Source organism: Lissotriton helveticus, chromosome 11, assembly GCF_964261635.1.
Source record: "Lissotriton helveticus chromosome 11, aLisHel1.1, whole genome shotgun sequence".
NCBI classification, from domain to species: domain Eukaryota; kingdom Metazoa; phylum Chordata; class Amphibia; order Caudata; family Salamandridae; genus Lissotriton; species Lissotriton helveticus.
This window is the reverse complement of record NC_136072.1, coordinates 468,795,668-468,821,985: the sequence shown is the minus strand read 5'-3', so window position 1 is coordinate 468,821,985 and position 26,318 is coordinate 468,795,668. Positions and strand designations below refer to the sequence as shown.

Sequence of the window (26,318 nt, the reverse complement as noted above, 5' to 3'; positions counted from 1 at the left end):
ATCGCCATAGCCATCCCAGACGCTTACAAAATCATCCGAAAAGACCGCACCAACCAAACAGGAGGAGGCATCGCCATCGTCCATAAGAACACCATCCGAATCACGACCAGCTCCGACGATAGCCTCACTACCGCCGAACACCTTCACTTCCAGATCCACACCGACCCCAGAACCACAGTTAGAGGCACCCTCATCTACAGACCACCAGGAACCCGCACACAATTCAACGAAGACATCACTGACTTCGTCAGCCCACATACTCTCACCTCCGAAAACTACATTCTACTGGGAGACCTCAACTTCCACCTGGAAAAGAAAAACGACAGCAACACCACCACCCTTCTGGACAACCTGGCCAATCTCGGACTTAACCAACTTGTCGACACCCCCACCCACCTTGCCGGACACACGCTAGACCCTATCTTCACCTCCAGCAATCACATCTCCTTCGATCACACCACAGCTCTCCATTGGACGGACCACAGCTGCGTTCACTTCAGCTACAAAAAGACCTCGACCCACAACCCCCCACAACCTATTCCTCGAAGAAACTGGAACAAAATCACCACCGACCAACTCTTCACATTGCTTAACCAAAACCCTCCTGCCATATCATCGGACCCAAACCAAGCTGCCACCAAACTCACACAATGGATCACCCACAGCGCTGACGAATTAGCACCCATGAAAAACCACCAGATCAAACAAAGTAGCAAAAAGGCCCCCTGGTTCAATGATGACCTCAAGAAATCCAAGAAGTTATGTCGTACTCTCGAGAAAACCTGGAGAAAACACCCAACCACTGACAACCTGACTACCCTCAAGGACGCCGCCCGCAAACACCACCAATTGATCCGATCCACCAAGAAATCAGCATTCAAGGATCGACTCGACAACAACACCCACAACAGCAAGGAACTATTCAACATCGTCAAAGAATTTACCAGCGCCACCGCCGGCACCAACGACATCACTCCCTCCCAAGACCTCTGCAACTCCTTATCCTCTTTCTTCCACAACAAAATCGCCGACATACATAACAGCTTTGAAAACCAGTCCGAAGAACAGTCCACTCAACCCACCTCCGAACCAGAGCAGCACCCTCACAACCTCTATTCCTGGAACCCAATCACCACTGAAGACACCATCCGCCTGATGAACTCCATCCATTCAGGATCGCCAACCGACCCATGTCCCCACCACATTTTCAACAAAGCAGACTCCATCATCGCACCCCATCTCCGCGATGTCATCAACTGTTCCTTCAACTCCGCTACCTTCCCAGAAAGCTGGAAACATGCCGAACTCAGCTCCCTTCTGAAGAAACCCACAGCAGACCCCTCTGAACTTAAGAACTACCGCCCCATCTCACTCCTCCCATTCCCTGCCAAAGTCATTGAGAAAGCCGTCAATAATCAGCTCGCCTCCTTCCTTAAATCCAACAATTCCCTCGACTCCTCACAATCCGGCTTCCGAGCCAAACACAGCACCCAAACCGCCCTCATCGCAGCTACAGACGACATCCGAACGCTACTGGACAACGGAGAAACAGTTGCCCTCATCCTACTTGACCTCTCCGCCGCCTTCGACACAGTCTGCCATAGCACCCTCATACAACGCCTCAGCAACGTCGGAATACAAGGAAAAGCTCTGGACTGGATCATCTCGTTCCTCGCCGGAAGGACCCAAAGAGTCCGCCTCCCCCCATTCAAATCAGAGGCCACCGAAGTCATCTGCGGCGTACCACAAGGATCATCACTCAGTCCCACCCTCTTCAACGTTTACATGAGTCCCCTCGCATCCATCGCGCGACAACACAACCTCAACATCATCTCCTACGCAGACGACACCCAGCTGATCCTCTCCCTCACCAAAGACCCAAACACCGCCAAAACCAATCTACACGAAGGAATGAAAGAAGTAGCCGAATGGATGAAGAACAGCTGTTTAAAACTAAACTCGGACAAAACGGAAGTCCTCATCTTAGGATCATCCCCCTCTGCCTGGGACGACTCATGGTGGCCTCCGGCCCTGGGTACAGCACCCAAACCAACGGACCACGCCCGCAACCTCGGCTTCATCCTGGACTCCTCCCGTCTCTATGACCAGACAAGTCAACGCCGTCTCATCTTCTTGCTTCAACATCCTTCGCATGCTCAAAAAAATCTTCTGTTGGATCCCCACCGAAACAAGAAAGACAGTCACCCATGCACTGGTCACTAGCCGACTGGATTATGGAAATACCCTCTACGCCGGAACCACGGCCAAACTACAGAAAAATCTCCAACGCATCCAAAACGCCTCAGCCAGACTCATCTTGGACATCCCCCGTCAAGCTCACATCTCCGGTCACCTGAAAGACCTCCACTGGCTCCCCGTCAACAAGAGAATAACGTTCCGTCTCCTCACCCACGCACACAAAGCCCTCTACGACCTAGGACCCGAATGCCTCAACACACGACTGTCCTTCTACACACCCACCCGCCAACTACGATCATCCAATCAAGCCCTCGCCGCAATTCCGTGCATCCACAGATCCACCATGGGAGGAAGATCCTTCTCCTACTTAGCAGCCAAAACCTGGAATTCCCTCCCCACTCACCTCCGCCTTACACAGAACCACCTCTCCTTCAGAAAGCAGCTAAAAACTTGGCTATTCGATAAGTAATGCACACACCCTCCCACAAGCGCCTTGAGACCCTCTGGGTGAGTAGTGCGCTATATAAATCCCTGAACTTGAACTTGAACTTGACACATCAAACTGGGGTAACATAATCCCAAAGGGGACCACAAAATAATCAGACCGTGGAACAGGGACCGGGGGTTCAATATGTAAAGCATCCCAGTTGGCAAAGATCTGATCTAATAAATGGCCAAGTTGGTGAGTAGGAAGCTCCGAGTGCCTGGCAGACCTCTTGTGCGCCATTATTAGAGGGATCGCCAAAATATAAGTTCTGATCCCTCCCCAACAGCAATTTAGCATAGCGTAAAGCGGGTTGTATTATTTGCTCAATCAGGCTGGGCGTAATACGTGTATGGGGCCCCGGAGGACGATAAATGAGGAACCCCTTTAAACAGCAATTTGAAGGCGCCATGATGGAAAAAAAACCTGCTTCACAATCCTCAATCTCCGTAAGTTCTAAAGTGTACTGAATAGATAGCCTATGTATAATGGCGATTCCTCCTCCCCTATTAGTCGTTCAGTCAACTCTGATAATACCATAATTATGAAGAAGGGCTTCAAAAATATCAGGAGCCGAATCCTTATTTAGCCAGGTCTCAGTGAGGAATAACACATCCAGCTGGGAATCCCACAAAAAATCATAGATTTCAATTTTGTGTTTCCGCAGGGATCTGCAATTGATCAGAAAGCAGTTAAGTAGCTGACCGTTCTCCCTGGTTTTCAGGCATGTCACAGACATAAAAGGGCAGTGGCTGCACTTATGCCACCGGTTCCCTGCCAAAATGCTGTGTTTGCACTGCTCCGTAATGGGGGGGCATAGAGCAGTGAGCTGCTCAGAGGTGTACCTGCATGCTGCTCCTATCCGGGCAGGGGTTCTGGCCCGGGTCCCGGCCAGTCGCGGAAGGGCGCAGACGGGCGCGTCTGCTGCGTGTCCGCTCAGGCATGCGCAATATGTAGCCCCACTCCTCCCCAGACTAGACCGCTGACCTGGCTCCCAGGGAAAGCAGAAGTGCAAGGCTCAAACCTTCCACACCCTCCGCTCAACGGCACTAACTGCCGCGTCGGACCAGGGCGGGAAGGAAGGACAACAGAGCACCAGCGCCCACAGGCAAGAGTCCAGATGCAGTACACCCCCCAAAGCAGCAGGAACCGAGATGAGCAGGAAGGTAATAACACAGTAAGCAGAATTAAAAAACTAATGTTTAAAAACACTGGCCAAAATCACGGTGCAAATGCACAAGTAAAAGATTTGAAATCTCCGTATTGGTTGGAAAAACAGGAGTGACAGCCTCTCTCACAGGCCGCCCTTGCAGTTTATATGTTAACTGTTTTAAATTGTTCAATTGAATTTAACAATATTTTCCAAGGGTTTTTATTTTAAGTACCTACCTGCATCGGTTTCTACTAGTGGGTGTTGGAGTTCCAGTGGTTGGCCATGTGTGGAGCAAGACTTACTCCAGCTCTTAGCTGGAGTACATTTACGATTGTATTTGGTCCTTTTTGGCTGTAGAAACTTTAGAAGTGCAGTTTGTGAATAGGCTTACTCTTTTGTGGGTCCCTCCCTAAACCTATCTTTAGCCCTCAGTATACCCCTTCTTACTCATCTCGCAATCCTCCCCTTCAGTAGTAAGTACTCCCCATTTTTCAGCCACTCCTCTTGGTCTGCCACAATATACTACCAAAATGTATACTTACATGTGCGGAGACTGATTCCAGAGACTCCACAGTTGGGCGGTGACCTCTGCAGACAAAGCTAGAAGAGGAGGAGGTGGAACCTCTGCATGTAGGTTTGTCAATAGCATTTTGTAGAACATTAGTAGTACTATTGTAGCACTACTAAACATACTACAAAATGAAGCTTGTGAATGTGCCCCTGAGTATACAAGTCTTGCACTATCTACTCTACAGATTGTCATCTAACCCTCTGAATGTGATTTCCTCAGTCTCCATATGACTGTATTTTATTCTAACCACTCTCCAGCTCATTGCAACTTTGTACCTATCACACAAATATATAAACTACCTCATTCCCTTAAGTCCCAAAAAATAGAAATACTTCCAAAACAAAACAGTTACCCCGCCCCTAATTTACATATTTGGCTCCAAGTCTCCCTAATTATGTGTGCTCTCAAGTGGCTACTTCGTCACTAGAAACAAGACTTCCTCCATCTTTTTTTGCGATTGGGGTGAATGAATTTGAGGTGAGAGGATGCAACTTAGGAGCAAACTGGACCTACTCATATCGCAGGAAGCTGTAACGTGCACAGTGGCCATGATATAGCATTAGAGGTGAAAGTGTGTGTGGGGATGAAGACGGAGAATGTTGAACTCAAGTGGCTTGCACACCACGGCAAAGTGTGTGAAGTGACATAGGTAGAGCAGGTAGAAAATGAAAATCAATGTAGGAGTCCAGGATACATGTAGGTGGAATATGGAAGAGGTGATCCAGCCAATACACTACCTTGTTCAGCATGCATGAAGGGAAGTAGGAGCAGTCAGCACAGGCAGCTTGGATGATGGCCATTTTGAGAAAGTGAAAAATAAGGGTGGCAGTTGACAGGTGTGTGAGCCCTTCTCAAGCAACACTCCTTGTCAGGGTAAACCACAAAAGTCACTAAATTAACCTGTGCCTAAAACTCTGGTAGTTTGCCACAAAAGCAGTCAGGCTTAAATTAGAGGTAATGTGTAAAGTATGTATGCAGTAACCAAACAGCAATAAAGAGTAAAATTGAATAAATTATTTGATGCAACACCAACAAAAACCCAATTGGTAGAAATGGAGACCATGGAAGCCTTCCCTACCTGGCAGTTACTGGCCTTGATAGTCAGGCCTGCCTTCTGCAGGACCTGAAGCACTGCCCAGAGATGGTTCATGTGGTCCTTCCAGCTAGAGCTAAAGACCACAATGTTGTCCAAGTGGTCCTCCAACCCAGCTAGGACCCAGTTGACCAACCTCTGGAAGGTGGTAGGAGCATTCCTTAACCCAAAGGGCATCACCCTGAACTAGAAGTGGCCCTCTGGCATAGAGAATGCAGACCTCTCCTTAGCCCCCTCATTTAAGGTAATCTGTCAGTACCCCAATGTCAAATCGAAGGTACGCAGGAATGTGACCGCTCCCTACTGATTATTGAGCTGATTAGCTCGGGGATGGGGTGTGCATAAGTCTTGGTGACTGAATTGAGTTCTCTATAACCCACAAAGAACCAGAGTTCTGGGGTGGAGCCCATGGGGCAGTTTTGGGTACTAGTAGAACTGGGCTTCACCAAGGGCTGTTGGGGTGTTCACCAAGGGCTGTTGGAGTTTTCAATCACCCTAGCTCCAGCATCCTGGACACTTGATGCTGGCACTCACTTTGTCAGCAGATCTTATTCTCCACAGGCATACCGTTCCCTGAGTCAATGCCATGGGTACACCAATGAGTGAGTCCAGGGGTAAGAGAGAACAGGAAAGAGACTTGCTCCAATAGCTGGCGGAAGTTTCTCTCCAGTTAGAGGTTCCAAGAAACGGAGCTTCTTTTCCCCTATCGATCCATCATGCTCTTTTGCGAAGAGGAGATCCGGGAGAGGTTCACTCTCTACTTCCTCACCTCCATCTGTCACCAAGAACATAGTGACCTTGGACCTCTCAAAGTGTGCCTTAAGGCAGTTAACATGCAGGACCCTCAAAGGGTTCCTGGAAGTCGGGAGATCCACAAGGTAGGTGACCTTCCCCTTGCTCTCTTTTACCTCATATGGCCCAGTCTATTGGTCCTGCAAGACATGTGGCTTCACTGACTCAATCATCCACACCTTCTGACCAGGTTGAAAATCAACCAGTGTGGCCTTCTGGTCATACCAGAAGTTCTTGTCTTTTTGACTGGTGGCTAAGTTCTCAGTAGCAGTCTTCTAGCACGGCTTCATCTGGGATCTTAGGGCCATTATGTAGCTGACTACATTCTAAGGAGTTTCTTGGAAGCTTGCTCCCACCCTTCCTTTACAAGGCTGAGAGGCCCGCTGACAGGCCGGCATACAGAAGCTCGAAGGTGCTGAGCATTGTAACAGGACGTCCCACTTCCACCTCAAGGGCTTTGCTAGGCCCATTATCATGCATTTGAGGGTCTTGCTAAACCTTTCAACAAGTCCATTGGTTTGGGGTTGATAGGGTGTGGAGAACTTGTAGGTTACTCCACACTCATCCCACATGGATTTCATGTGCGCAGACATGAAATTGGTGCCTCGGTCAGACACCACCTCCTTGAGGAAACTCACCTGGGTAAATATCTCCATCAGTGCCCTGTCCACAGTGAACACAGTCGATATTCTCAGAGGGATGGCTTCCGGGTACTTGGTAGAATGGTTCACCAAGACAGAATGAACCTGTTGGCCAAGATTGTCTTGGGACCCAGATGCCCCACAATATCAATGCCCACCCTTTCAAAGGGGCTGCCCACAACAGGAAGGAGAACCAGGGGAGCTTTTTCCTTTCCTCCTGTCTTCCCACTGGCTTGATAGGTTGGACAAGACCTACAGAACGCATCAGAAGTCATTATCACCCGTGGCCAATAAAAGTGGGTGACCAGTCTTTCAAAAGTCTGGGTCTGCCCAGATGTCCTGCCAGGGGGACATCATGAACGAGTTCCAGTATCAAGACCCTGTATCACTGGTTGACCACCAACATAAGGGTTGCCCCAGGGTCAGGAACCTTAGGTTCACTGTACAGGAGATCATTCTCCCAATAGATGAGGTGATCACCAGAGGAGTCTCCATTTGCCTGGGCTTCAGCCTGGTGCTGAACGACCTCAAGAGTGGGGCACTCATTCTGCGCTTGAGAGAATTCTGCCTGGGAAGGGCCTCCTTCAGTTTGTAACCCGCCCAGTTCAAGTAGGTTTCCAATGGCAGCAATGCCTTCCCCGGTAGGTTGTGGAGCATCCCCCCTCACGTTCTGCTTCCTCCAGGACAGTGGGAATTTCTGGGGCAGATTTCTTACACACCCTGCCTCTCCTCTTCCTGCCAGGTGCCTGGGCCATTGTTCCAAGCTCTAGGATCTTGTGTGACCAGAACTCCATCTAATTCCAGATGGTGTGCTCCACATTATTACCCAACACACAATCCACTGGCATGGCTGGACTCACACCTACCTTCAAAGAACCTAAGATCCCCTATGCGAAGGGAACCAGAGCCACTGAGTAATGACCCTAGTCGTTGTCAGCAGTAACCCCTGATGCACTAGATTGGGAAGTACCTGCTCTGACAACACCAGATGACACTTGCCAATACTCATACTTGCTCCTGTATCTCGCAAAAGCCACCATCGTCAGTCCATTGATGGTGACCCACTGCCTATACTTCTTAGTATTACTAGATATGTCAGTCTTGGGTACCATTGCTCCAACCAGGAACACTAAGGTGACCTCCGCACTGCCCTCCATATTAACTGGAACAACCCCTCCTCCGAGCCCTAAATTAGCCATTACCGGAATCTGTCCACCAGTGGGGGGCTGCTGCCTGTTCAGGTAGTTGGGTGTCTCTGTTTGCAAGCCTGCACCTGTAACACTCAGAGTACTTGTGAAGTGACCAGATGTCTACTTCACATGGAGCCCTCCCTTCTTCTGGCCAGGATTAGGATGGGATCACTTCCCCTGGAAACTCTTTTGGGGCATTTTCAGAACTCAGTTGTTTTACTTTTGTCTCCCCCTCTTTCTTCTGATGCGGAGTCTGTACACCACAAGGTACCTTCTTGTGGATCCTGGTGCTGAGCCAGCTATCCGCCTCCTTGGAAAGCTCCTGAGGGCTAATTAGCTCCACGTCACCTACCCAAGACTAGTAGGGCAGTTTCGGGCTGTCCCTGCAATTCAGCCTACACTTTTCAGGGGGGAGTCCATTCTTTTGGATAAGGGCTACCTTCATAGGGGAGTGAAGGGGATATTTCATCCTGACATCTTTACCTAGGGCCAACAAAGAATCCATCTTCTCTGTAGGGATGTGCCACTGCAGACTGGTGCCCCAATCTCCCTAAGGGACCTGTACATTTCTAAGGTTACCTCGTAGACCTCAAACTACTTATTTATGTTGTCCTCCACTATGAAACTTGGCAGATGGTCTTTGGGTATGTGGATTCTCCTTTCCTCGTGGGACACTGTGGTTTCACTGCCACTATTGTTGCAGGGCCTTGTGGTTTGTTTGACCTAAAGATCCAGCTCCCTAATACTCTCTGCTGAGCCTACAAGATCCTTTTTCTTCTGAGGGTCTCTTGCTCTCTGCCTCAGCCTTTTTTTCATCTGGAGTCCTCTGGACAGATTCCTTCTCCTTGGAAGCCTCCCTGTTTGCAGATTACCCCATTCTGAGTTTGTACATCTGCAGCCTAAACTCCCTTTCTGCTTTTCTGTCCCCCAGTTCCTCTGAGATGCCGCTGAGAAGCTGCTGTCAGTGGCCCTGGATCTGGCAATTACCTATCTCTCCTTTAGGGTCACAGACAAGGGGTTGTCATCCCTCCCTTCCATATCCTTCTCCTACTCCTCTTCAATGTCAACCTCTTGAGGGTCAGGAACTCACTCCACCAAGGCCATCAGGGCTCAGGCAAGTCCAGGTGCAGGTCCAGACATGTCCAGTGAAGCAGGCAGGGAGACCTCTGGTGTTTGTTGTGTCCCTGTAGCTGAGAACAGGAGGCCCGCTAACTAGACCTTGGAGACACTCAGATCACTTCGGATGAAGAGTGTAGATCCAGTCTTGCTTTTCGGACAGTAGGGCAGGCCTCAGGCAGACGGGCAGTCTTTCTGTAGTATCCACAGGTCTAGACGTGTGCTCAAGAGTGGGCCGGAGGGTCCCATTTTCATACCTGGGGCCCACTTTAAAGTGGGAAAAACGTATGGAGACTTCTCCCTAGAGAGGTGTCTGGAATTTCCTGCCTCCCTGCCCTCGTCCCAGTCTGTTTCCCTGCACAATAGACTAGTATGAATTCCTTGGTGTGTGAGCTGAGGCAGTGCATTTGAAGTGCTAGTGTGACAGGTGACAGCTCAGCCCCCTCATCAAGTCAGGATGACCCATCCTGCCAACACCCAGGCCCTCTACTGTGACACTGTCTGAGAGGAATTAAAAGTCAACAGTCAACTACACCTAGCCATGTGACCATGAATACAGGCTGCAGGCACCAAATGGTTAGGACAAGAAAATACCAACTTTCCAAAAAGTGGCATTTTCAGAATTGTGACTTAAATCCAACTTTACTATTAAAGAGGGGTTTCAATTATAATTCCTCAGATACCAATCATGGCATTTCTACCTGCTCTCAAACACAAGTTATCACTTATTAAATGTAATAATGTAACACAATGCTATCATATGGGAAAAGTAGGACTTGCAATAGTGAAAAATGAATTTGATAATTTTATACTACCAGGTCATGTAAAACTTAAATGTACATGTCCAACTTGCTAAATACAATGCACCCTGCCCTATGGGCTGTTTAGGGCTGACCCTATGGGTGATTTATATATATTAAAAAGGAAGGTTTAGGCATGTCAAAAGGTTTATTTTGCCATGTTGAAATGGCAGTTTTAAACGGCACACACAGGCTGCAATGGAAGGTCTGAGGCATGTTTAGGCGGCTACTTAAATGGGTGGCACAATAGGTGCTGTCGGCCCACTGGTAGCTTTTAATTTACAGGCCCTTGGTATCAGTAGTATCACTTTACTAGAGACTTCTAAGTAAATTAGATGTGGCAATTGAGCGTAAGACAATTTTATCATGTTTAAAAGAAAGCAAAAGGAACAAATGATGGGAGGGATGCTGAACAATGCAAACATTCAGCATCAGTCGCAAAGAACCGGATTTAATCCATTGTTGTTTTGCTCACGACGCCACCCCAGTTTGGACCCAGCCATATGCAAATCAGTCTCGACCCTACGCCTCATGGGAACAGTCCAGCCCGAACTGCCAAGCCTGGAACGGAAACAAAGTGGTACAAAAAGGGGTGGTGATGGACGGGGCATCTGAACCAATCAAACACTCACACCCAGTCAACAGATCTGGGTTTAATCCATCACCGTTCTTTAGCCCACCCTGTCACCCCAGTCCAGAAATGGCCATATGCAAATCAGTCTGACCCTGTGCCTCATGGGTACAGTCCAGCCCGAACTGCCAAGCCATGCATTCCCTGGACCGGAAACAAGCTTCCTAGGATCGGTTTCTGGCATTCCAGCCGTCTTCAGCCAGGCTTGCTTGAATACAGTGGCAAAGTGAGCAAGGGACTCACGTCTGAGCATACCCTGCCAACTTATGGCGAACAAAGTGGTACAAAAAGAGGGTGGTGATGGACGGGGCATCTGAACCAATCAAACACTCACACCCAGTCAACAGATCTGGGTTTAATCCATCACCGTTCTTTAGCCCACCCTGTCACCCCAGTTCAGACATGGCCATATGCAAATCAGTCTGACCCTGTGCCTCATGGGTACAGTCCAGCCCGAACTGCCAAGCCATGCATTCCCTGGACCGGAAACAAGCTTCCTAGGATCGGTTTCTGGCATTCCAGCCGTCTTCAGCCAGGCTTGCTTGAATACAGTGGCAAAGTGAGCAAGGGACTCACGTCTGAGCATACCCTGCCAACTTATGGCGAACAAAGTGGTACAAAAAGAGGGTGGTGATGGACGGGGCATCTGAACCAATCAAACACTCACACCCAGTCAACAGATCTGGGTTTAATCCATCACCGTTCTTTAGCCCACTCTTGGGTTAAGAACGGTGATGGATTAAAGAGGTAAGGAACAAGGTCAAGTGAAGGAGGGGTTCTAAAAGGAGCCACCTCTACAGGCTGAGAAGGAACTAGGCAGGGAAGCAGGTAGATGTGGGAGAATATGGAATAATGCTGATAGATCCAAAGGTAAAGAACAGTAAAAACTTGCCCTATCTTGGCATTGTGGAACTGCTGTGGATCACTTACTGAAAAGTCCAAGATAAAAGTTTTGCGTGGGGCAAGTTTATAAATGTTTTCAGCAGCTGCACAAGGAGAGGATATGCTAAGAAGGGTCTGAATAAAATAAATTGTAATTGTCTAGCCAGCCAATACTTCTATTTTACATAAAAACGTACTTTTCAGGTTTTCAAATTTATACCAAGTGTAAATTATGAAACATTCCCACAGCACATCACTATACATGGATGGGGTAAGAATGGCACTGGGTAGCTTTAATTGTATAGAACGGCTGTGGTATGATAATTATTCTGGTCAGAATGAGTGAAGATCCGCTGGCAGTGTGCGAGATGCTGGACACTGACATTCGTTTGCAGTGAAAGACACCCAGTGGCGTGGCACTCAGCTTGCGTGTGGGTAGAGCCATATGCACCTGTTCTAATGCAACACTCGGTGAGTGGTTTATCAGCACAGTTGCATGTCGCCCCCATTCAGCCGAAGGCCAATATTAATATGTGACATATGGGAGACTCAGGGGTGCTCTTATCACATTTTGCGGGGGGCATCATTTTGCGTTACACCACTGTTTTGGGTTCAGCTGATCCCAGAAAATTATATGAAGGAGAAAGGAGAAACTCCATCTGCTGGCAAAATATTGTCAAATGATAACAAAGGGATCATGAAATTTACAGCTGATGAGAAATTGTACAAAGAATAGAGAGATAACTAGCCTTGAACCAGGGGAAAGTAACTGGGCAGGAGACTGGGAGGTATGGATTATAGATTACCGGTAGGTCAAATTGAAGAATGGGGACTAAACAGGTGGATTGATTTGTTGAGAGGGTGAGGGACTGAGGTATAGTTTTTTAGGTCGAGCAACCTATCTCAATGCGCATGCGCATTGAGAGCGGGAGCTCGATATAAAGGGGCTTAAACAGAGGTTTAACTAGCTGGCGATTTGGTCCTGTGCCCGTGAAATGCTCGTGCACAGCATCAAATCGCCAGCCATCTGCCATCTGTTCCCCAGCAGCTCCGCCCCACAAGCTTCCCCCAGCGTGCGCTCTGGCTCAGCCGAGCCGCACTCCTCCCACACCTCTCACACACAAGTTTCTTGCCCACAGATTTATTTCTCTTGTTTTCACCAAACCGGTTCTCATTATCAATGGAAGCAGCAATTATTAAGGTACGGTTGGTTAATTGCACTCGGCATAAGAGCGTTTGAGACATAGTGTTTTGTACTCACTGAAACTATTATGATTTGTACACTGTAATAAGGAGAATAGACATATACTACATACACGACTTCCATTAATGTGGAATTTACATCGTTTGATTACGCCTTTTGCTCAACACAGTGGAAGGTAGATACTCACTTTGAGTTTTAATGATTACATGCACATTTACGCATCTTAAATAACCGTGTTCTTCACGCAGTTGAGAGCTTCTTACACAAACCAGTTACAGGGAGGTTCCCATCACATGGGTTTGTGTGGACACGGAGACTTTTGTTGTACTTTTGTCATTTACCATAGAGGGCTTAGTGCGCCTTTGGTTAGCATACTTAACTCTCCTCCCCTCGCGACGCTCTTCCCGCAAACCATCTGTTCCCCAGCCGCCAGCCTGCCTGCTTGCCTTACCACATCAAAGGCAGCCCAGCCTCCCTCCCACAAGATTCTCAGCGTGCGCTCTGACTCAGGCCGGCACTTCTCCTCCCCTAATTATTCACTGCATGGCCTGCTACAGAGCGCACGCTGGGAGAAGCTTGTGGTAGGAAGGCTGCAGCCGTGTATATCCTTTTCCTCTCCTTGCCCCTTTCTCATTATGTCTGACTTGTTAAATGATTGTCCTATATTCATAGCATTATTCCCAACACTCGGGATTTTGTCACTGTAAACAAGATTTGGACATTATAGTTAATACAACTCAAATACCTTTAAAACAAACCTGAACTGTGCTCTGCTTAGCTTGTTAGTCTCTTGAGGCCGGTTTAAAATGAGTTTGTCAGTGCAAAGAAAACACGCTGCTGGCAAACGTTCCCTTCACAAACGGACTTTTGATGACTTCTGTGTAGAGTGTTCAAAATAAATGTTGCGCCTTTACACCTCCATCCCACTCGTCTTATTCCTCCTAAAAGCACTTAATTAAAAAAAAAAGTGCAAATGTGTCTAGCTTCACCTTTCTTAATAACTCGACTGACAACATAACTCCAGTATGCAAACAACCTATAACCCCACCACATCCACCACCACATCCACCAACACTTTAACCACACCCACCACCACCACATCCACCACACCCACCACCACTACATCCACCACCCCATCCACCACCACCACCACCCCATCCACCACCACTGCATCCACCATCACCACCGCATCCACCACCACCACATCCACCACATCCACCACCACATCCACCATCACCTGCACATCCACCATGACATCCACCGCCACATCCACCACATCCACCACCACCGCATCCACCACCACCACATCCACCACCACCACATCCACCGCATCCACCGCATCCACCACCACATCCACCATCACCACCACCTCCACATCCACCATGACATCCACCTCCACATCCACCACCACATCCACATACACCGCATCCACCACCACCACATCCACATCCACCGCATCCACCACCACATCCACCACATCCACCACCACATCCAACACTTCCACCACCACCGCATCCACCACTGCATCCACCACCACCACATCCACCACCACATCCAACACATCCACCACCACTTCCACCACCACTGCATCCACCACCACCACCGCATCCACCACCGCATCCACCACCACCACATCCACCACCACCACCGCATCCACCAACACCACATCCACCACCACCACATCCACCATCGCATCCACCACCACCACATACACCACCACCACATACACCACCACATACACCACCACCACATACACCACCACATACACCACCACATCCACCACCACATCCACCACCACTTGCACCACACCCACCACCACCACATCCACCACCCCATCCACCACTACATCCACCACCCCATCCACCACCACCACTGCATTCACCACCACCAACACCCCATCCACCACCACCACTGCATCAACCACCACCACCGCATCCACCACCACCACCACATCCACTGCATCCACCACCACCACATCCACCACCACATCCACCACCACCACATCCACCACCACCACATCCACCACCACCACCACATCCACCACATCCACCACCACATCTAACACGTCCACCACCACTTCCACCACCGCATCCACCACCACATCCACCACCACCACATCCACCACCATCACATCCACCACCACATCCACCAACACTTTAACCACACCCACCACACCCACCACCACTACATCCACCACCCCATCCACCACCACCACCACCCCGTCCACCACCACCCCATCCACCACCACTGCATCCACCACCACCACCGCATCCACCACCACCACATCCACCGCATCCACCACCACATCCACCATCCCCACCACATCCACCACCACATCCACCACCACATCCACCATCACCACCACATCCACCACCACATCCACCACCACATCCACCACCACATCCAGCATCACCTCCACATCCACCATGACATCCACCGCCACATTCACCGCATCCACCACCACCACATACACCACCACCACATACACCACCACATACACCACCACCACATACACCACCACATACACCACCACATACACCACCACATACACCACCACTTTCACCACACCCACCACCACCACATCCACCACCCCATCCACCACTACATCCACCACCCCATCCACCACCACCACTGCATTCACCACCACCAACACCCCATCCACCACCACCACTGCATCAACCACCACCACCGCATCCACCACCACCACCACCACATCCACTGCATCCACCACCACCACATCCACCACCACATCCACCACATCCACCACCACCACATCTACCACCACCACCACCACCACATCCACCACCACCACCACATCCACTACATCCACCACCGCATCCACCACCACATCCACCACCACCGCATCCACCACCACCACATCCACCACCACATCCACCAACACTTTAACCACACCCACCACACCCACCACCAATACATCCACCACCCCATCCACCACCACCACCACCACCACCCCATCCACCACCACCCCATCCACCATCACCCCATCCACCACCACCACCGCATCCACCACCACCACATCCACCGCATCCACCACCACATCCACCATCCCCACCACATCCACCACCACATCCACCACCACATCCACCACCACATCCACCATCACCACCACATCCACCACCACATCCACCACCACATCCACCACCACATCCAGCATCACCTCCACATCCACCATGACATCCACCGCCACATTCACCGCATCCACCACATCCACCACCACCACCACATCCACCACATCCACCACCACATCCAACACATCCACCACCACTTCCACCACCACCGCATCCACCACCACCGCATCCACCACCACCACATCCACCACCACATCCACCACCACATCCACCAACACCACATGCACCACCACACCCACCACCACCACATCCACCACCACATCCACCACCACTTCCACCACCACCACTTCCACCACCACCACATCCACCACCGCATCCACCACCACATCCACCACCACCACCGCATCCACCACCACCGCATCCACCAACACCACATCCACCACCACATCCACCACCGCATCCACCACCACCATATCCCCCAGATCCACCACCACCACATCTATATGTGTGTGTGTGTGTGTGTGTGTGTGTGTATGTGTGGCTGTGTGTGTGTGTAGGTGCAAATGCAATGTCTTGGATTTTCGTCACAATAAAATACACTGAACATAATCTTCACAAAAGTTATTTACAAACGTTTAAGGTATTGCCATTATAAATTACAAGAACTTTTATTTAAGTATTAATTATTTACAAAATTAAAAGCCATTGTTATTTGTAATATCAATACATCTAAGTCACGTAAATACAACACACATTGCATTACAAATGCTATAGGTGTCACATTTGCGAAAGTTAAAACTATTGACATTGTAACTGACAAAGCTATTAATTTTGCTATTTTCAAAACCAACAGATAAATAAAAAAAGTGTCATTTACAATACCAATCGCTCAAACTTTCCTAATGCGAGACCTATTGCATTTCCAATGCTTGTTTCATGTGTTAGTATGATGGCAGAGACGTATTAGTCTATCTGGCCAATGGGTCTGATAATGCATTTAGAGTTTTTTCTGCCTCCACAATGAAGCAACCTTTTTATAACCATGATAGCCTGTCTTTATGTCCTTAACCCAGTGTCCAATGGGAGCAGAGGGGATTACCCCTACATTCAGAGACATTGGTGTGGGGCAGAAAATCTTGTGGTTTGACACTGGAAGACCTGCCCTCAGCTGCAGCTTGCCCTAAGGGAATGTTTGATGCTACACGCCCACTTCAAGCTGATAAAACTGGTCCCGGTTGGTACGTGTTCTAGTCAGGAAAGGGCGTCGTGAAATGTAATGTAAACTTATTTCGTAATTGACAGATGTAACAGAAAAATGGCACAGAAGAATATAAGTGGGAGTCATATCTACAGTCCATTTGATGAACAGGAGTAAAAGGAATATAGGATATGGAAGAGCCAACTATCTCGCGCTCCAATAGGGGCTAGTAGAGTTTTACAGGACAAGTTGGCCTGGTAAAGTAATGGTAGCCCTTAGAAAAGATAAAAGTTCATGTGTGGAAAGCTGGGGAACTGGGAGTGGGTGTGACAGCGAACAAGGGGTGGGTTCATTTGTTTAGAGGATGGGGAGATGTACTTGCTGTATGTCTTAGTTTGTAGGCAGGGACATATGCATATTGTAAGTTCTATCCTGCCTCATTAAAGCAACTTTTTTGACAACCTTAAGTCAGTGTCTGCGGGTCATCCGACTGGTCCCTGATCAATGCTGCCATATTATGGGGATTTTTTAAATTCAACTAGTACAATAGCCCTGTTTAGCACCAGTCTGGCACCAATACCCAATATGTCTATGCTCAAAATACATACAGACATTTTAATGAAGAAAGAGTGACGCAATAAATGTAAGTAATACTCTTCCATACCTTCCTGAGAATGACCATCTTGACTCATGCCCTCTTTGAGAACCTGTGTAGAGAAGAATAAAACGTCAGACAACACAGTAGATAAAAGTAACTCAGCAGCATTCATGAAAGGAGAAAGATGTGGCTTCGCGCAATCTAGAAGAAAGATTTGTATAGAGAACAGAAGGAATGCAATCAGGCAACTCACCATCATGAGAGAAATGCGGTGCACTGTGGGGTGTGGCTGCACTGGAAGGTAACCAGTAGGTTTCCTGGGTGAAATGTACTGTCTTCAGGAACTTCAGTCTGTGCACTTGTAAGAAGTACTAGTATTTCTGCCCATGGCTGTAACACATTTATTGGAGAATGCTAGGCTAGCACTTTTGGGCATAGATGTTATAATCCTAATGTGGCCTTACAGGCACTTCTCAGCATGCCTGCTGTACATTCGGACAGTACGATAAATTCTAATCAGGGATGCGTTACTTTGATGCAAGTGCAGAGGCACTTAGCAGGGCCATGTTTTATTTTGAACTTCCTGCAATTCTTGCCAGCGCTGTTATTGTATTAAAAGTCGGTTTTGCATTTTTGGGTATAACTGCTATTCCTTTAACATACTACCAAACACTCAGCATTGTTGTTATACTTTGAATGGACAACATTCGTTTTTTCGGAGCAGGGCTGATATACTGATATACTTTCAATTAAAAGTGTATGCCCTTCCTGCAGAGCTTCTAGACTTCCATGCACCAGTAGAGCAATTTCTTAGCAGGCTCCTATTCTTTTAATTACACTTTCAAGATTAAACAAATGTCTTTATCCCTTTTTATAACAAATAAATCACGAACATTTATTAAAACATTTCAAATAGTATGTCACAACTCAATGTATGAGACCTGTCAAACAACATGACTAATGTGTTTATCAGCAAAATGCATCTGTTCATCCTTAATACTTCTTCCTTGAAACCCGTGCTTATCGAAACGGAGGGCTGCCTCACAACTTACCCTTGCACCTTTGGTCCCGAGGAGACACCAGCTTTTCACTCTCAGTTGTTAACTGGACAGATATATCAAGGGAATTTAATAGACTCAGACTCTAAAAGTAACAATAATTCCTCGGCGGTAGTGCTATAGATGTAAAGACTGCAGTCCATAAGCAGAGGACTAGATGGGCTTTTGCCCTCTAAAGGGACTTTCAGAAGTTGGACTTATGGTGAAGATGCTGTGGAACAGAATTCAACAACTTAGCTACTGCACAAACAGTGACATTACACCAAACCGAAACTTCTTCTGGTGGTTAGCTTATCTGTTTGGGGGGTTGACCAGGAGCCCTCTGGAAGTCTGAATGAAGGCCTCCACCTGAAACCAAATACCCTATTTTGGGTTCTAGTCTTAAGGTTCTTGAGTAAGGTTGATGGTTAATTCGGAGCTAAAGTAAAGTTGTTTAGGGCAGTGTGCTGTGATCAGAGTACTTCAAAGTAAGTTCGAGAGGGCAGTAAAGTTATCGGCTGTAGAATCAGAAGTAGAACAAAAGGTCATGGCATTTCACTAGGACACTGTTGGTTGATCAGGGACCAAGAGGTCACTCTCTGCGGGTGGGGCTGGAGGAAGGAAGAGAAGATCACAAAAGGGGAAACTGGGGGAATGGATATTAAGGCGTGGTGAAGAGTTGACACACTGTGCTGATGGCCCGTAAAGAGAATCCACATTACCCCTTGTGTAGATCTTTCCACGGCTTCCCCTCAAGACATCTGGCAGTGAAGTCACCAAAGAAAGACCATCTTGGACATTGTGCCATTGGGACCTCACCCCCAGTCACCTTCGGACACACAATACAATAGCCCTCCTGCAGTGAAGCACATCTGAACTTCAAATCACCCGGTTGCGGCCATAGGCAAAAGGGATGGTGGAGCGATTACCATTTGCCACACTGAAAAGAACCATTTGTAGCATCCTACCAGCCCCGGTACTCACCAATGACCACGCCATACACACAGAGTAGTTGCACACATCTTTATTCTGTAAGTCAGATCTCAGCAAAATAAGCCAGTCTTCAACTCATCCCGCCAATGCTCATGTCACAGGCCTATGGTGTACAGTGGGAACCAAAAGAGTTCCAGCATTCCTTCATTTACAAGACACTACACTGTTCAACAAGCCAAATAGGACAGACGTGAAGTACAGTTGGCACTAATTGAGGTATTGAGGGCATATTGGAACATGCCTCATGTCACTACTGGGAAGGCCCCAGCAACCATCATGCTAGGCAGGGAGGTATGTACTAGGATGCCCAATTGGAAGAAACCAGCCATGATATCAAGTTCAGCAAAATAACGAGATGACGATGAACTTCATGAGAAAGGTAAGCAGCAAAAGGACAAGATGAAGAGATATGCTGATGCACGTCGGACGGCTCGAAAATCAAAGGTAAAAGGAGGAGACAGTTTTCTTGTCAAATAAGAGCACAAAAAGACAACAGACGTCCAATATTCCAACAAACTTCTTCAAGTAACAGCCAGGAAGGGAACCATGGTCACAGTCACAGCAGATGAAAGGAGAGTGACTCCCAACATATCACACTTCAAAAGGTACACCCCAGTTAAAACGGTGTCAGGTTCACCTCCGAGGAAGGTACCGAGAATGACAGAGCCTGCAGAGAAATATCTGTCAATGACCACGTCCTGCTCAGACAATCACAGCACATTCCAAGGAAACCAGTAGGACTCATTGAAGACCTGAAAGGCACTGGTCAGAATGACCAGGGGGACATGGGAGGATTGGGAGCCCTTATCCAAGTGGGGCAAATGTAGCATTGCAGGTAGAACAACAGGTCATGGCAGGTCACTAGGACCCTGTTGGAGGACCAGGGACCAAGTGGTCACTCCGTGTAGGTTGAGCTGGAGGAAGGAAGAGGAGGTTGCCAAAGAGGAAATAGGGGACATGGATATACGACGTGGTGAAGAGTGGACACGCTATGCTGATGGCTCTTAAATAGATTAACCCATGTGTGACTCCTTCAGCCGCTTCCCCACATGACATTGGCTTTCTGATGTTTATGCATTATGTTATTAGAGAGTCTATGGTAAAAACCACTGCAACAGCCAACAACTGAAAGTTCTTCAGTATGCACAAGCCGTTGAAAGTATTAAAGCCTATCACAATTAACTAAATATTTCGGTCATACCAAACTTAGGCAACCACTGCCCACTTCTTATCAAACATCACTTTTATCCACACTGCTTATCAAACATCACTCCTATCATCATCCGTTAATTTTCTCATTGTTCTTAGCCCTTATGAATACGTTTACTATTATTTTAAGTTGGCAGCTACCAATCCAAACCAACATTATTTGCCACAAATGTATTGCATTAAAGGACAGGTGTGTTTCACGTCCCCCATTCCCTTATTCCTGAATGCGTGCAATGTTGAGAAAACAAAACGTAAGGACACATATGATGTCTTTTTCTCTGATTCCAATGTTTTAAACATTTTAACGTCTTATGATTATGAAATATGATGTTTTATGTATATTTATCGTATTTTTATCATGTGCATTAAAGTGGCTATTTCATAGCCGAATAAAGAAAGAATTTAATTGACACATATATCAAATTGTATGACTACAACCCCTATTTACACATATGACAACAATTTATAAATTAAACAAAGCTAGACTAAGGTGTTTACAGGCCAAATATACTTCACCAGTAAATCTTTAATTTTTCAAAACCCTACAAACAAAGCATACTGGGGAAGTTAACAAACTCTACATAAAGTTCCTGTAGTTGAATAACACAGTGTGCAGTACAGTGTTCATTGACTAAGCTAAACAGCACCTCAGTTCAGAAAGTTGTTTTCTGCATGCAATTCGGGATGTTCTGTAGGCAATCAGGGACTGGATGGTGGAACGCATAAGCATATTGTAACTGACTTAGCAGATGGGGATAGTAGGACTGGGATAAAGTAATTTAGTAGCATGTCAGACAGAGGGCCTCACCTTTGCGAATTTACCTCTAGGCCAGTCCAGTTCTGCTAAACAAAATATTTGTATTTCAAAGCATCTAATGCATACCATTAGATAGTGCAGAGCACCACATAAAATTGTTAACACTAAACTTACCAAAAAGAGGAAAGTCACTCGTTCTCAGGGAAGAACGGGTTACCAATTCAAAAAAGTACCACCTTACATTGTATTCAAATTGGACAATGGGCAACATTTGAATGTTTCTTTCAATTTTACAAATAATCAGAGTAATAACGGAGTGGGAAATTAGACAAAGTGGGAGGAAAGGAGTGTGTGTGACAATGGATGGGGGTGTAAGAGTGCAGAGAAGAGAGAGTGGATGGGGGTATTTTGCAAGAGTGTGGGAGTGTGTTGATAGGAAATGACAGAGTGAATGGGACCAGAGTGTGGAATGCCTTCACATCAGGGGGGCCTCCCACGAGGACTGGGCACAGGGCTTGGCTGAAGCAGTGGTTGATGGCTGCCTGCAGTGGATGGGGGCAGGGCCCGGCTGAAAGGACAAGCCCTGCGACCAACCCCCAGTCAGTATCGAGGGCATTGACGGGCTATGTGAGTTCAAAGGTGGATAGAGTATACAGTTGAAACCTCCCAGAAATTCACTGAAAAAGTCACAGATAAACGTTTTGCATGTTTATAACACCTTAACATACGTCTCAAAACCAGTTTAAGTACACTTATGGGTAGAAATAAAAAATAAAAAAACAATAAAAATACTCAGTTATGGTCAGCTTCACAATCCATAACTTGTGAAACAGCAAGGCAAACCATCGCTCCCACAACTACAAAACCATTGGCATATTCATAAATCATCTTATTGAGTATTAATGGTAATGTGATATGTAACCAGGCCTGTAAGACTTCATGACATGCGATTGTGTCTGTTACATGAGATCATGAGCATTGCATTTGGATCTGGTGATATGGTGCGCAAGGTATGGATTTAGTGTGCAAGGTAAGGATAGTGCCATAACGGGCAAGTTTCTGTGTTTTTTAACTTAAATTCGTAACCATAACAGTTTTTTAAACATTTGTCTAAACTGATATCTATATTTCATATATGAAACCCAAAAGTGTATGATTTTTGAGGAGAATAAATGCAGTGCACTTCACAAGGAAATATTTTTAACGTGGCTGAAAATAAATAAATATTTGATAAAGAAATAGGAAGTACAAGGGTAATGGCATTACATGTATAATAATGTAGTAAGAAAAGATGATAGAGTTAAAAACCCTTTAATGTTCACCATATATGTATGGTAAAGCTGTATGTTAATTTATAATACTTTTTTTTAACAAACAGCTTTACCATACATATATGGTGAAAATTATAGGGCTTTTAACATTTAGGGTAAATACTTTAGATAAAACGCTTACTCTATCATCTTTTTTTCCTAAATTTTTATAAATATAATGCCATTCCCCTATACTCTCTATTTATTGATCAAAAATGTATTTATTTACAGCTACATTCAATATTTCCATATGAAGCGTACTGCATTTATTCTCCTTAAAAATGAATACCCTCATTGAAGAGGTTGAATCACGTATCAAGAATGGTTAGACCCAGACCCTAGTTATCCTATTTTTGCATTCAACCGGAAAAACGTGAGTTACCTACTATGACTAGTCACACTACTCAGACCCCTGTCCCTATTCCTTTAACTGGCCGTCAGGTTACCTCTCATACCAAAGACCTTAATGCTCATGTGGAAAAAGAACCACTCAAACAACAGCAGTGACAGGTTTGGAGAGCTCAAAAATCACACGGAGCCACAGATAGCACGCAAACGGTGTGGGAGGTGTGATTCCAAGCACTGTAAAGGCCCTCTGTTAGGCCTTCAGTGCTCCCAGTACCAGTCATCTAGACCGGGATAGCACAACATGGCTGCTGCTGACCAGAGACATGATTCTGCTCTCCTGCTGCTGAGCCAAGCTTGCGCAGGGGAAGGCAGAACAATAGGCCTCCTGTCATAGGGAGGAGTAACCACCTCCCAGATAGGTTTTAGTGTATTGGGGCAGGGTGGGGGTGCTTGTCAGCGCCACATAGTCTGCGTGCAGGGCACACTTGGTGCCCTCCATGCATAGTCCAAACCAAACCATTTCAGGAAGTTGTTTGGTTCCGCCTTGGCTTGAAACTTGACAAAGGACATGCTAGTATCCTCCCCTTTGGCCTGCCCCTCCATAGGGAGGGACCCCTGAATTGTCCCAGCACTTTACTTAGGGTACTTAAGGGCTAACCTGAGGGTGGGTCCCTAGATTTGTCGTGGGACAAGATTCATTTCAGACACCACTTCTTCTTTGACCGTCTGGGCACTCTGCACTCCACTGGACTTTGCTCTGGGCATCATGGCTGCAACCGGGAAGACTCCTGCTGCTCCTGATCTCCTCACCCTGCTCGACTGCTGCAATGTCTGTGCCTGTGTACCATTCAGGAACCTTCCAAGGCCTGTGGGCATCCAAGACACCTGAAGAAATCTCCCTTGAAGTGAAGGAGTCACTTCCCTGCATCTGGAAGCACCGCAACTAAGCTGACTGGTCCGCTGATCCTGGGCTCCCACGGACTCTGAAAGGCTCAGCAAGACAGGAGGTGGTTCGTCACATCTCTTGAGGCCTGTCCTGTCCTCTCACCAAGTTTAAGGCCAGTATCCCTCGTCGGAGCCACAGGAACTGAACCCCTGTGCTTTGTTTCAACTTACAGTTGCAAAGGCTTGTTGGCTTTCTTCCACCAAGGTCTTCGGGCTCCCAGAAGCCTCAACCTCAAGCATTTCCAGCGAGCAAGATCTTTGTCCACACCGCACAACTTGCACCTTGGGCCTGCTTTTTTGGTGAGCTGCTTGAGGTACTCTCGCGACTCCAGTACCTCCGGCCTGGGGGTCCTCTTGAGGGTCATCCTTGAATTCTTTGGATTCATCTGATTGCTCAGGGCCTGCCCTGACTCCCCTCCCTGTGGTGAGTCACCTGGACCTTGCTGGTTCCGACATTGCATCTTCTTTGCTTTCCATGTTGTTTGCAGTTTCCGAAGCTTGTTGGTGCTCCCAACAGACAACGACCCCTCAACTCTCGACATTGACATGGGAAAGCTCATGAATGACTCCTGGTCTCCCACGGTGTCACCTGGTTCTCACAGCTGCAGCTCCAAGGTCACCGTCAACTCTCCTGCAACAACCGACATCATTGGGCATTCATCTTCTGTGCCTCCTGGTCACTTCCAATGGGCATAGACTCTGTGCCCTCTGCTTTCAGATACTTCTCGACTTGAATCCACCTTTGGGTTTCACTGGACACTTTCACCTTCTCCAGCAGCTGCATTTTACTGAAGTCCTCCATTGTGTTCAACAGCGGTTTCCGACGCCACTTCATACCTATGCACCCGGCTCCTCTGAGACAGGTATCCTGGTTCCTAAGGTACCCACGCGTGGGGTGGCTCTCCTACCTTCTGTCTTTCATTGAGTTTCTTCAGCGTCCACTTGGAAGGGTCCTTCGCCTTTAAAATTTGTGTTCTCACTCTGCACATGGTCTCTGTGGGGCTCTTGTTTACTTACCTTGGGTGGTTCTTTGGGTCCTCTGCACTTCTATGTCTTCTGGGTATAGTCTTGACTTGAGTCGTGGTTCGCATATTACTGATTTAATATATATGGTTTGGTCTCCCCCTGGTGATCACTGTGTGTTAAGTGCTACTTACCTGCTACTTACCTGTTTCTATTGAAAAGTATGGCTAGGAGATACCTTTATGTGTTAGTGAGCTTTATATAATAAATACATATTTGTATAAATTTGTATAAATACACAGTGTAGTTCTTTTTCACTTAATCTATATAAATACGATTATGTTCTGGTAGAACAAGCTGCTTTACATTCGTTCTGACTAAGCCTGAAGGCTTCTCTCCACAGCTACCCTCTTAGAGAGCTTTCTAAGGTTGTCTAAGGCCACTAAAATCACCATAAGGGTCATCAGGATTGGTGCAAGGTGCCCACTTACCTAAGTGTACACCATATACCAAGCCACCTTCTCACAGGACCTTACTATATTGAACGAGGGGGTGGGAAAACCCAATATACCCTTGCGGGCTTGGGCAGATATTAACAATATAAGGTTTAAGATGCCAGCAAGGGAATTTTTTTGTCACATAAATTTCAGATTTAGAGTTGTATTTCAGTTTTAACAAACATCTAATCAATCAAATTAATATCTGCTGTCATTTTAGTTCACTTATAATATTCTGGTACTCAGTTCAACAGAAAAGACTATTCAATTAATATAGTCACACTAGAGATAAAAAAACAACAACACAGGATAATCATTTTTAGAAAAAATATTTTGTATTTTATAATGCTCACAAAACTTGGATGCTAATGACAAGGGTAACTCGTCATGGAGTGCCCATTCATTTCAATGGAAATTACATTGAAGTGGAGCAAGAAGCTTAGCATCCAAGTGGATATCAACTATTAATGTTGATTACAATGCTTGCAAATGAATAAGGAATTCGACAATTCTACCTATAATTCATTCGCTAAGAAGTCCAATCCAAAATAAGACAATAGGTGACATTTATCTTTCATAAATAAAATACTCACTGGTACAAATATTTACACATAAAGA

General features: G+C 46.9%; 1 protein-coding gene across 1 annotated transcript in view; it reads right to left on the bottom strand.

Moving 5' to 3' along the window:
- The window catches only part of MYO7B (myosin VIIB), a 1,196,498-nt gene that overhangs the window by 1,060,082 nt on the left and 110,098 nt on the right, over positions 1-26,318 (bottom strand). The window contains exon 2 of the mRNA XM_078666047.1: positions 17,708-17,750. Within this exon, the coding sequence (XP_078522173.1) occupies positions 17,708-17,725 (18 nt within the window). The 5' untranslated portion in view covers positions 17,726-17,750. The remainder of the gene's footprint in view (positions 1-17,707; positions 17,751-26,318) is intronic.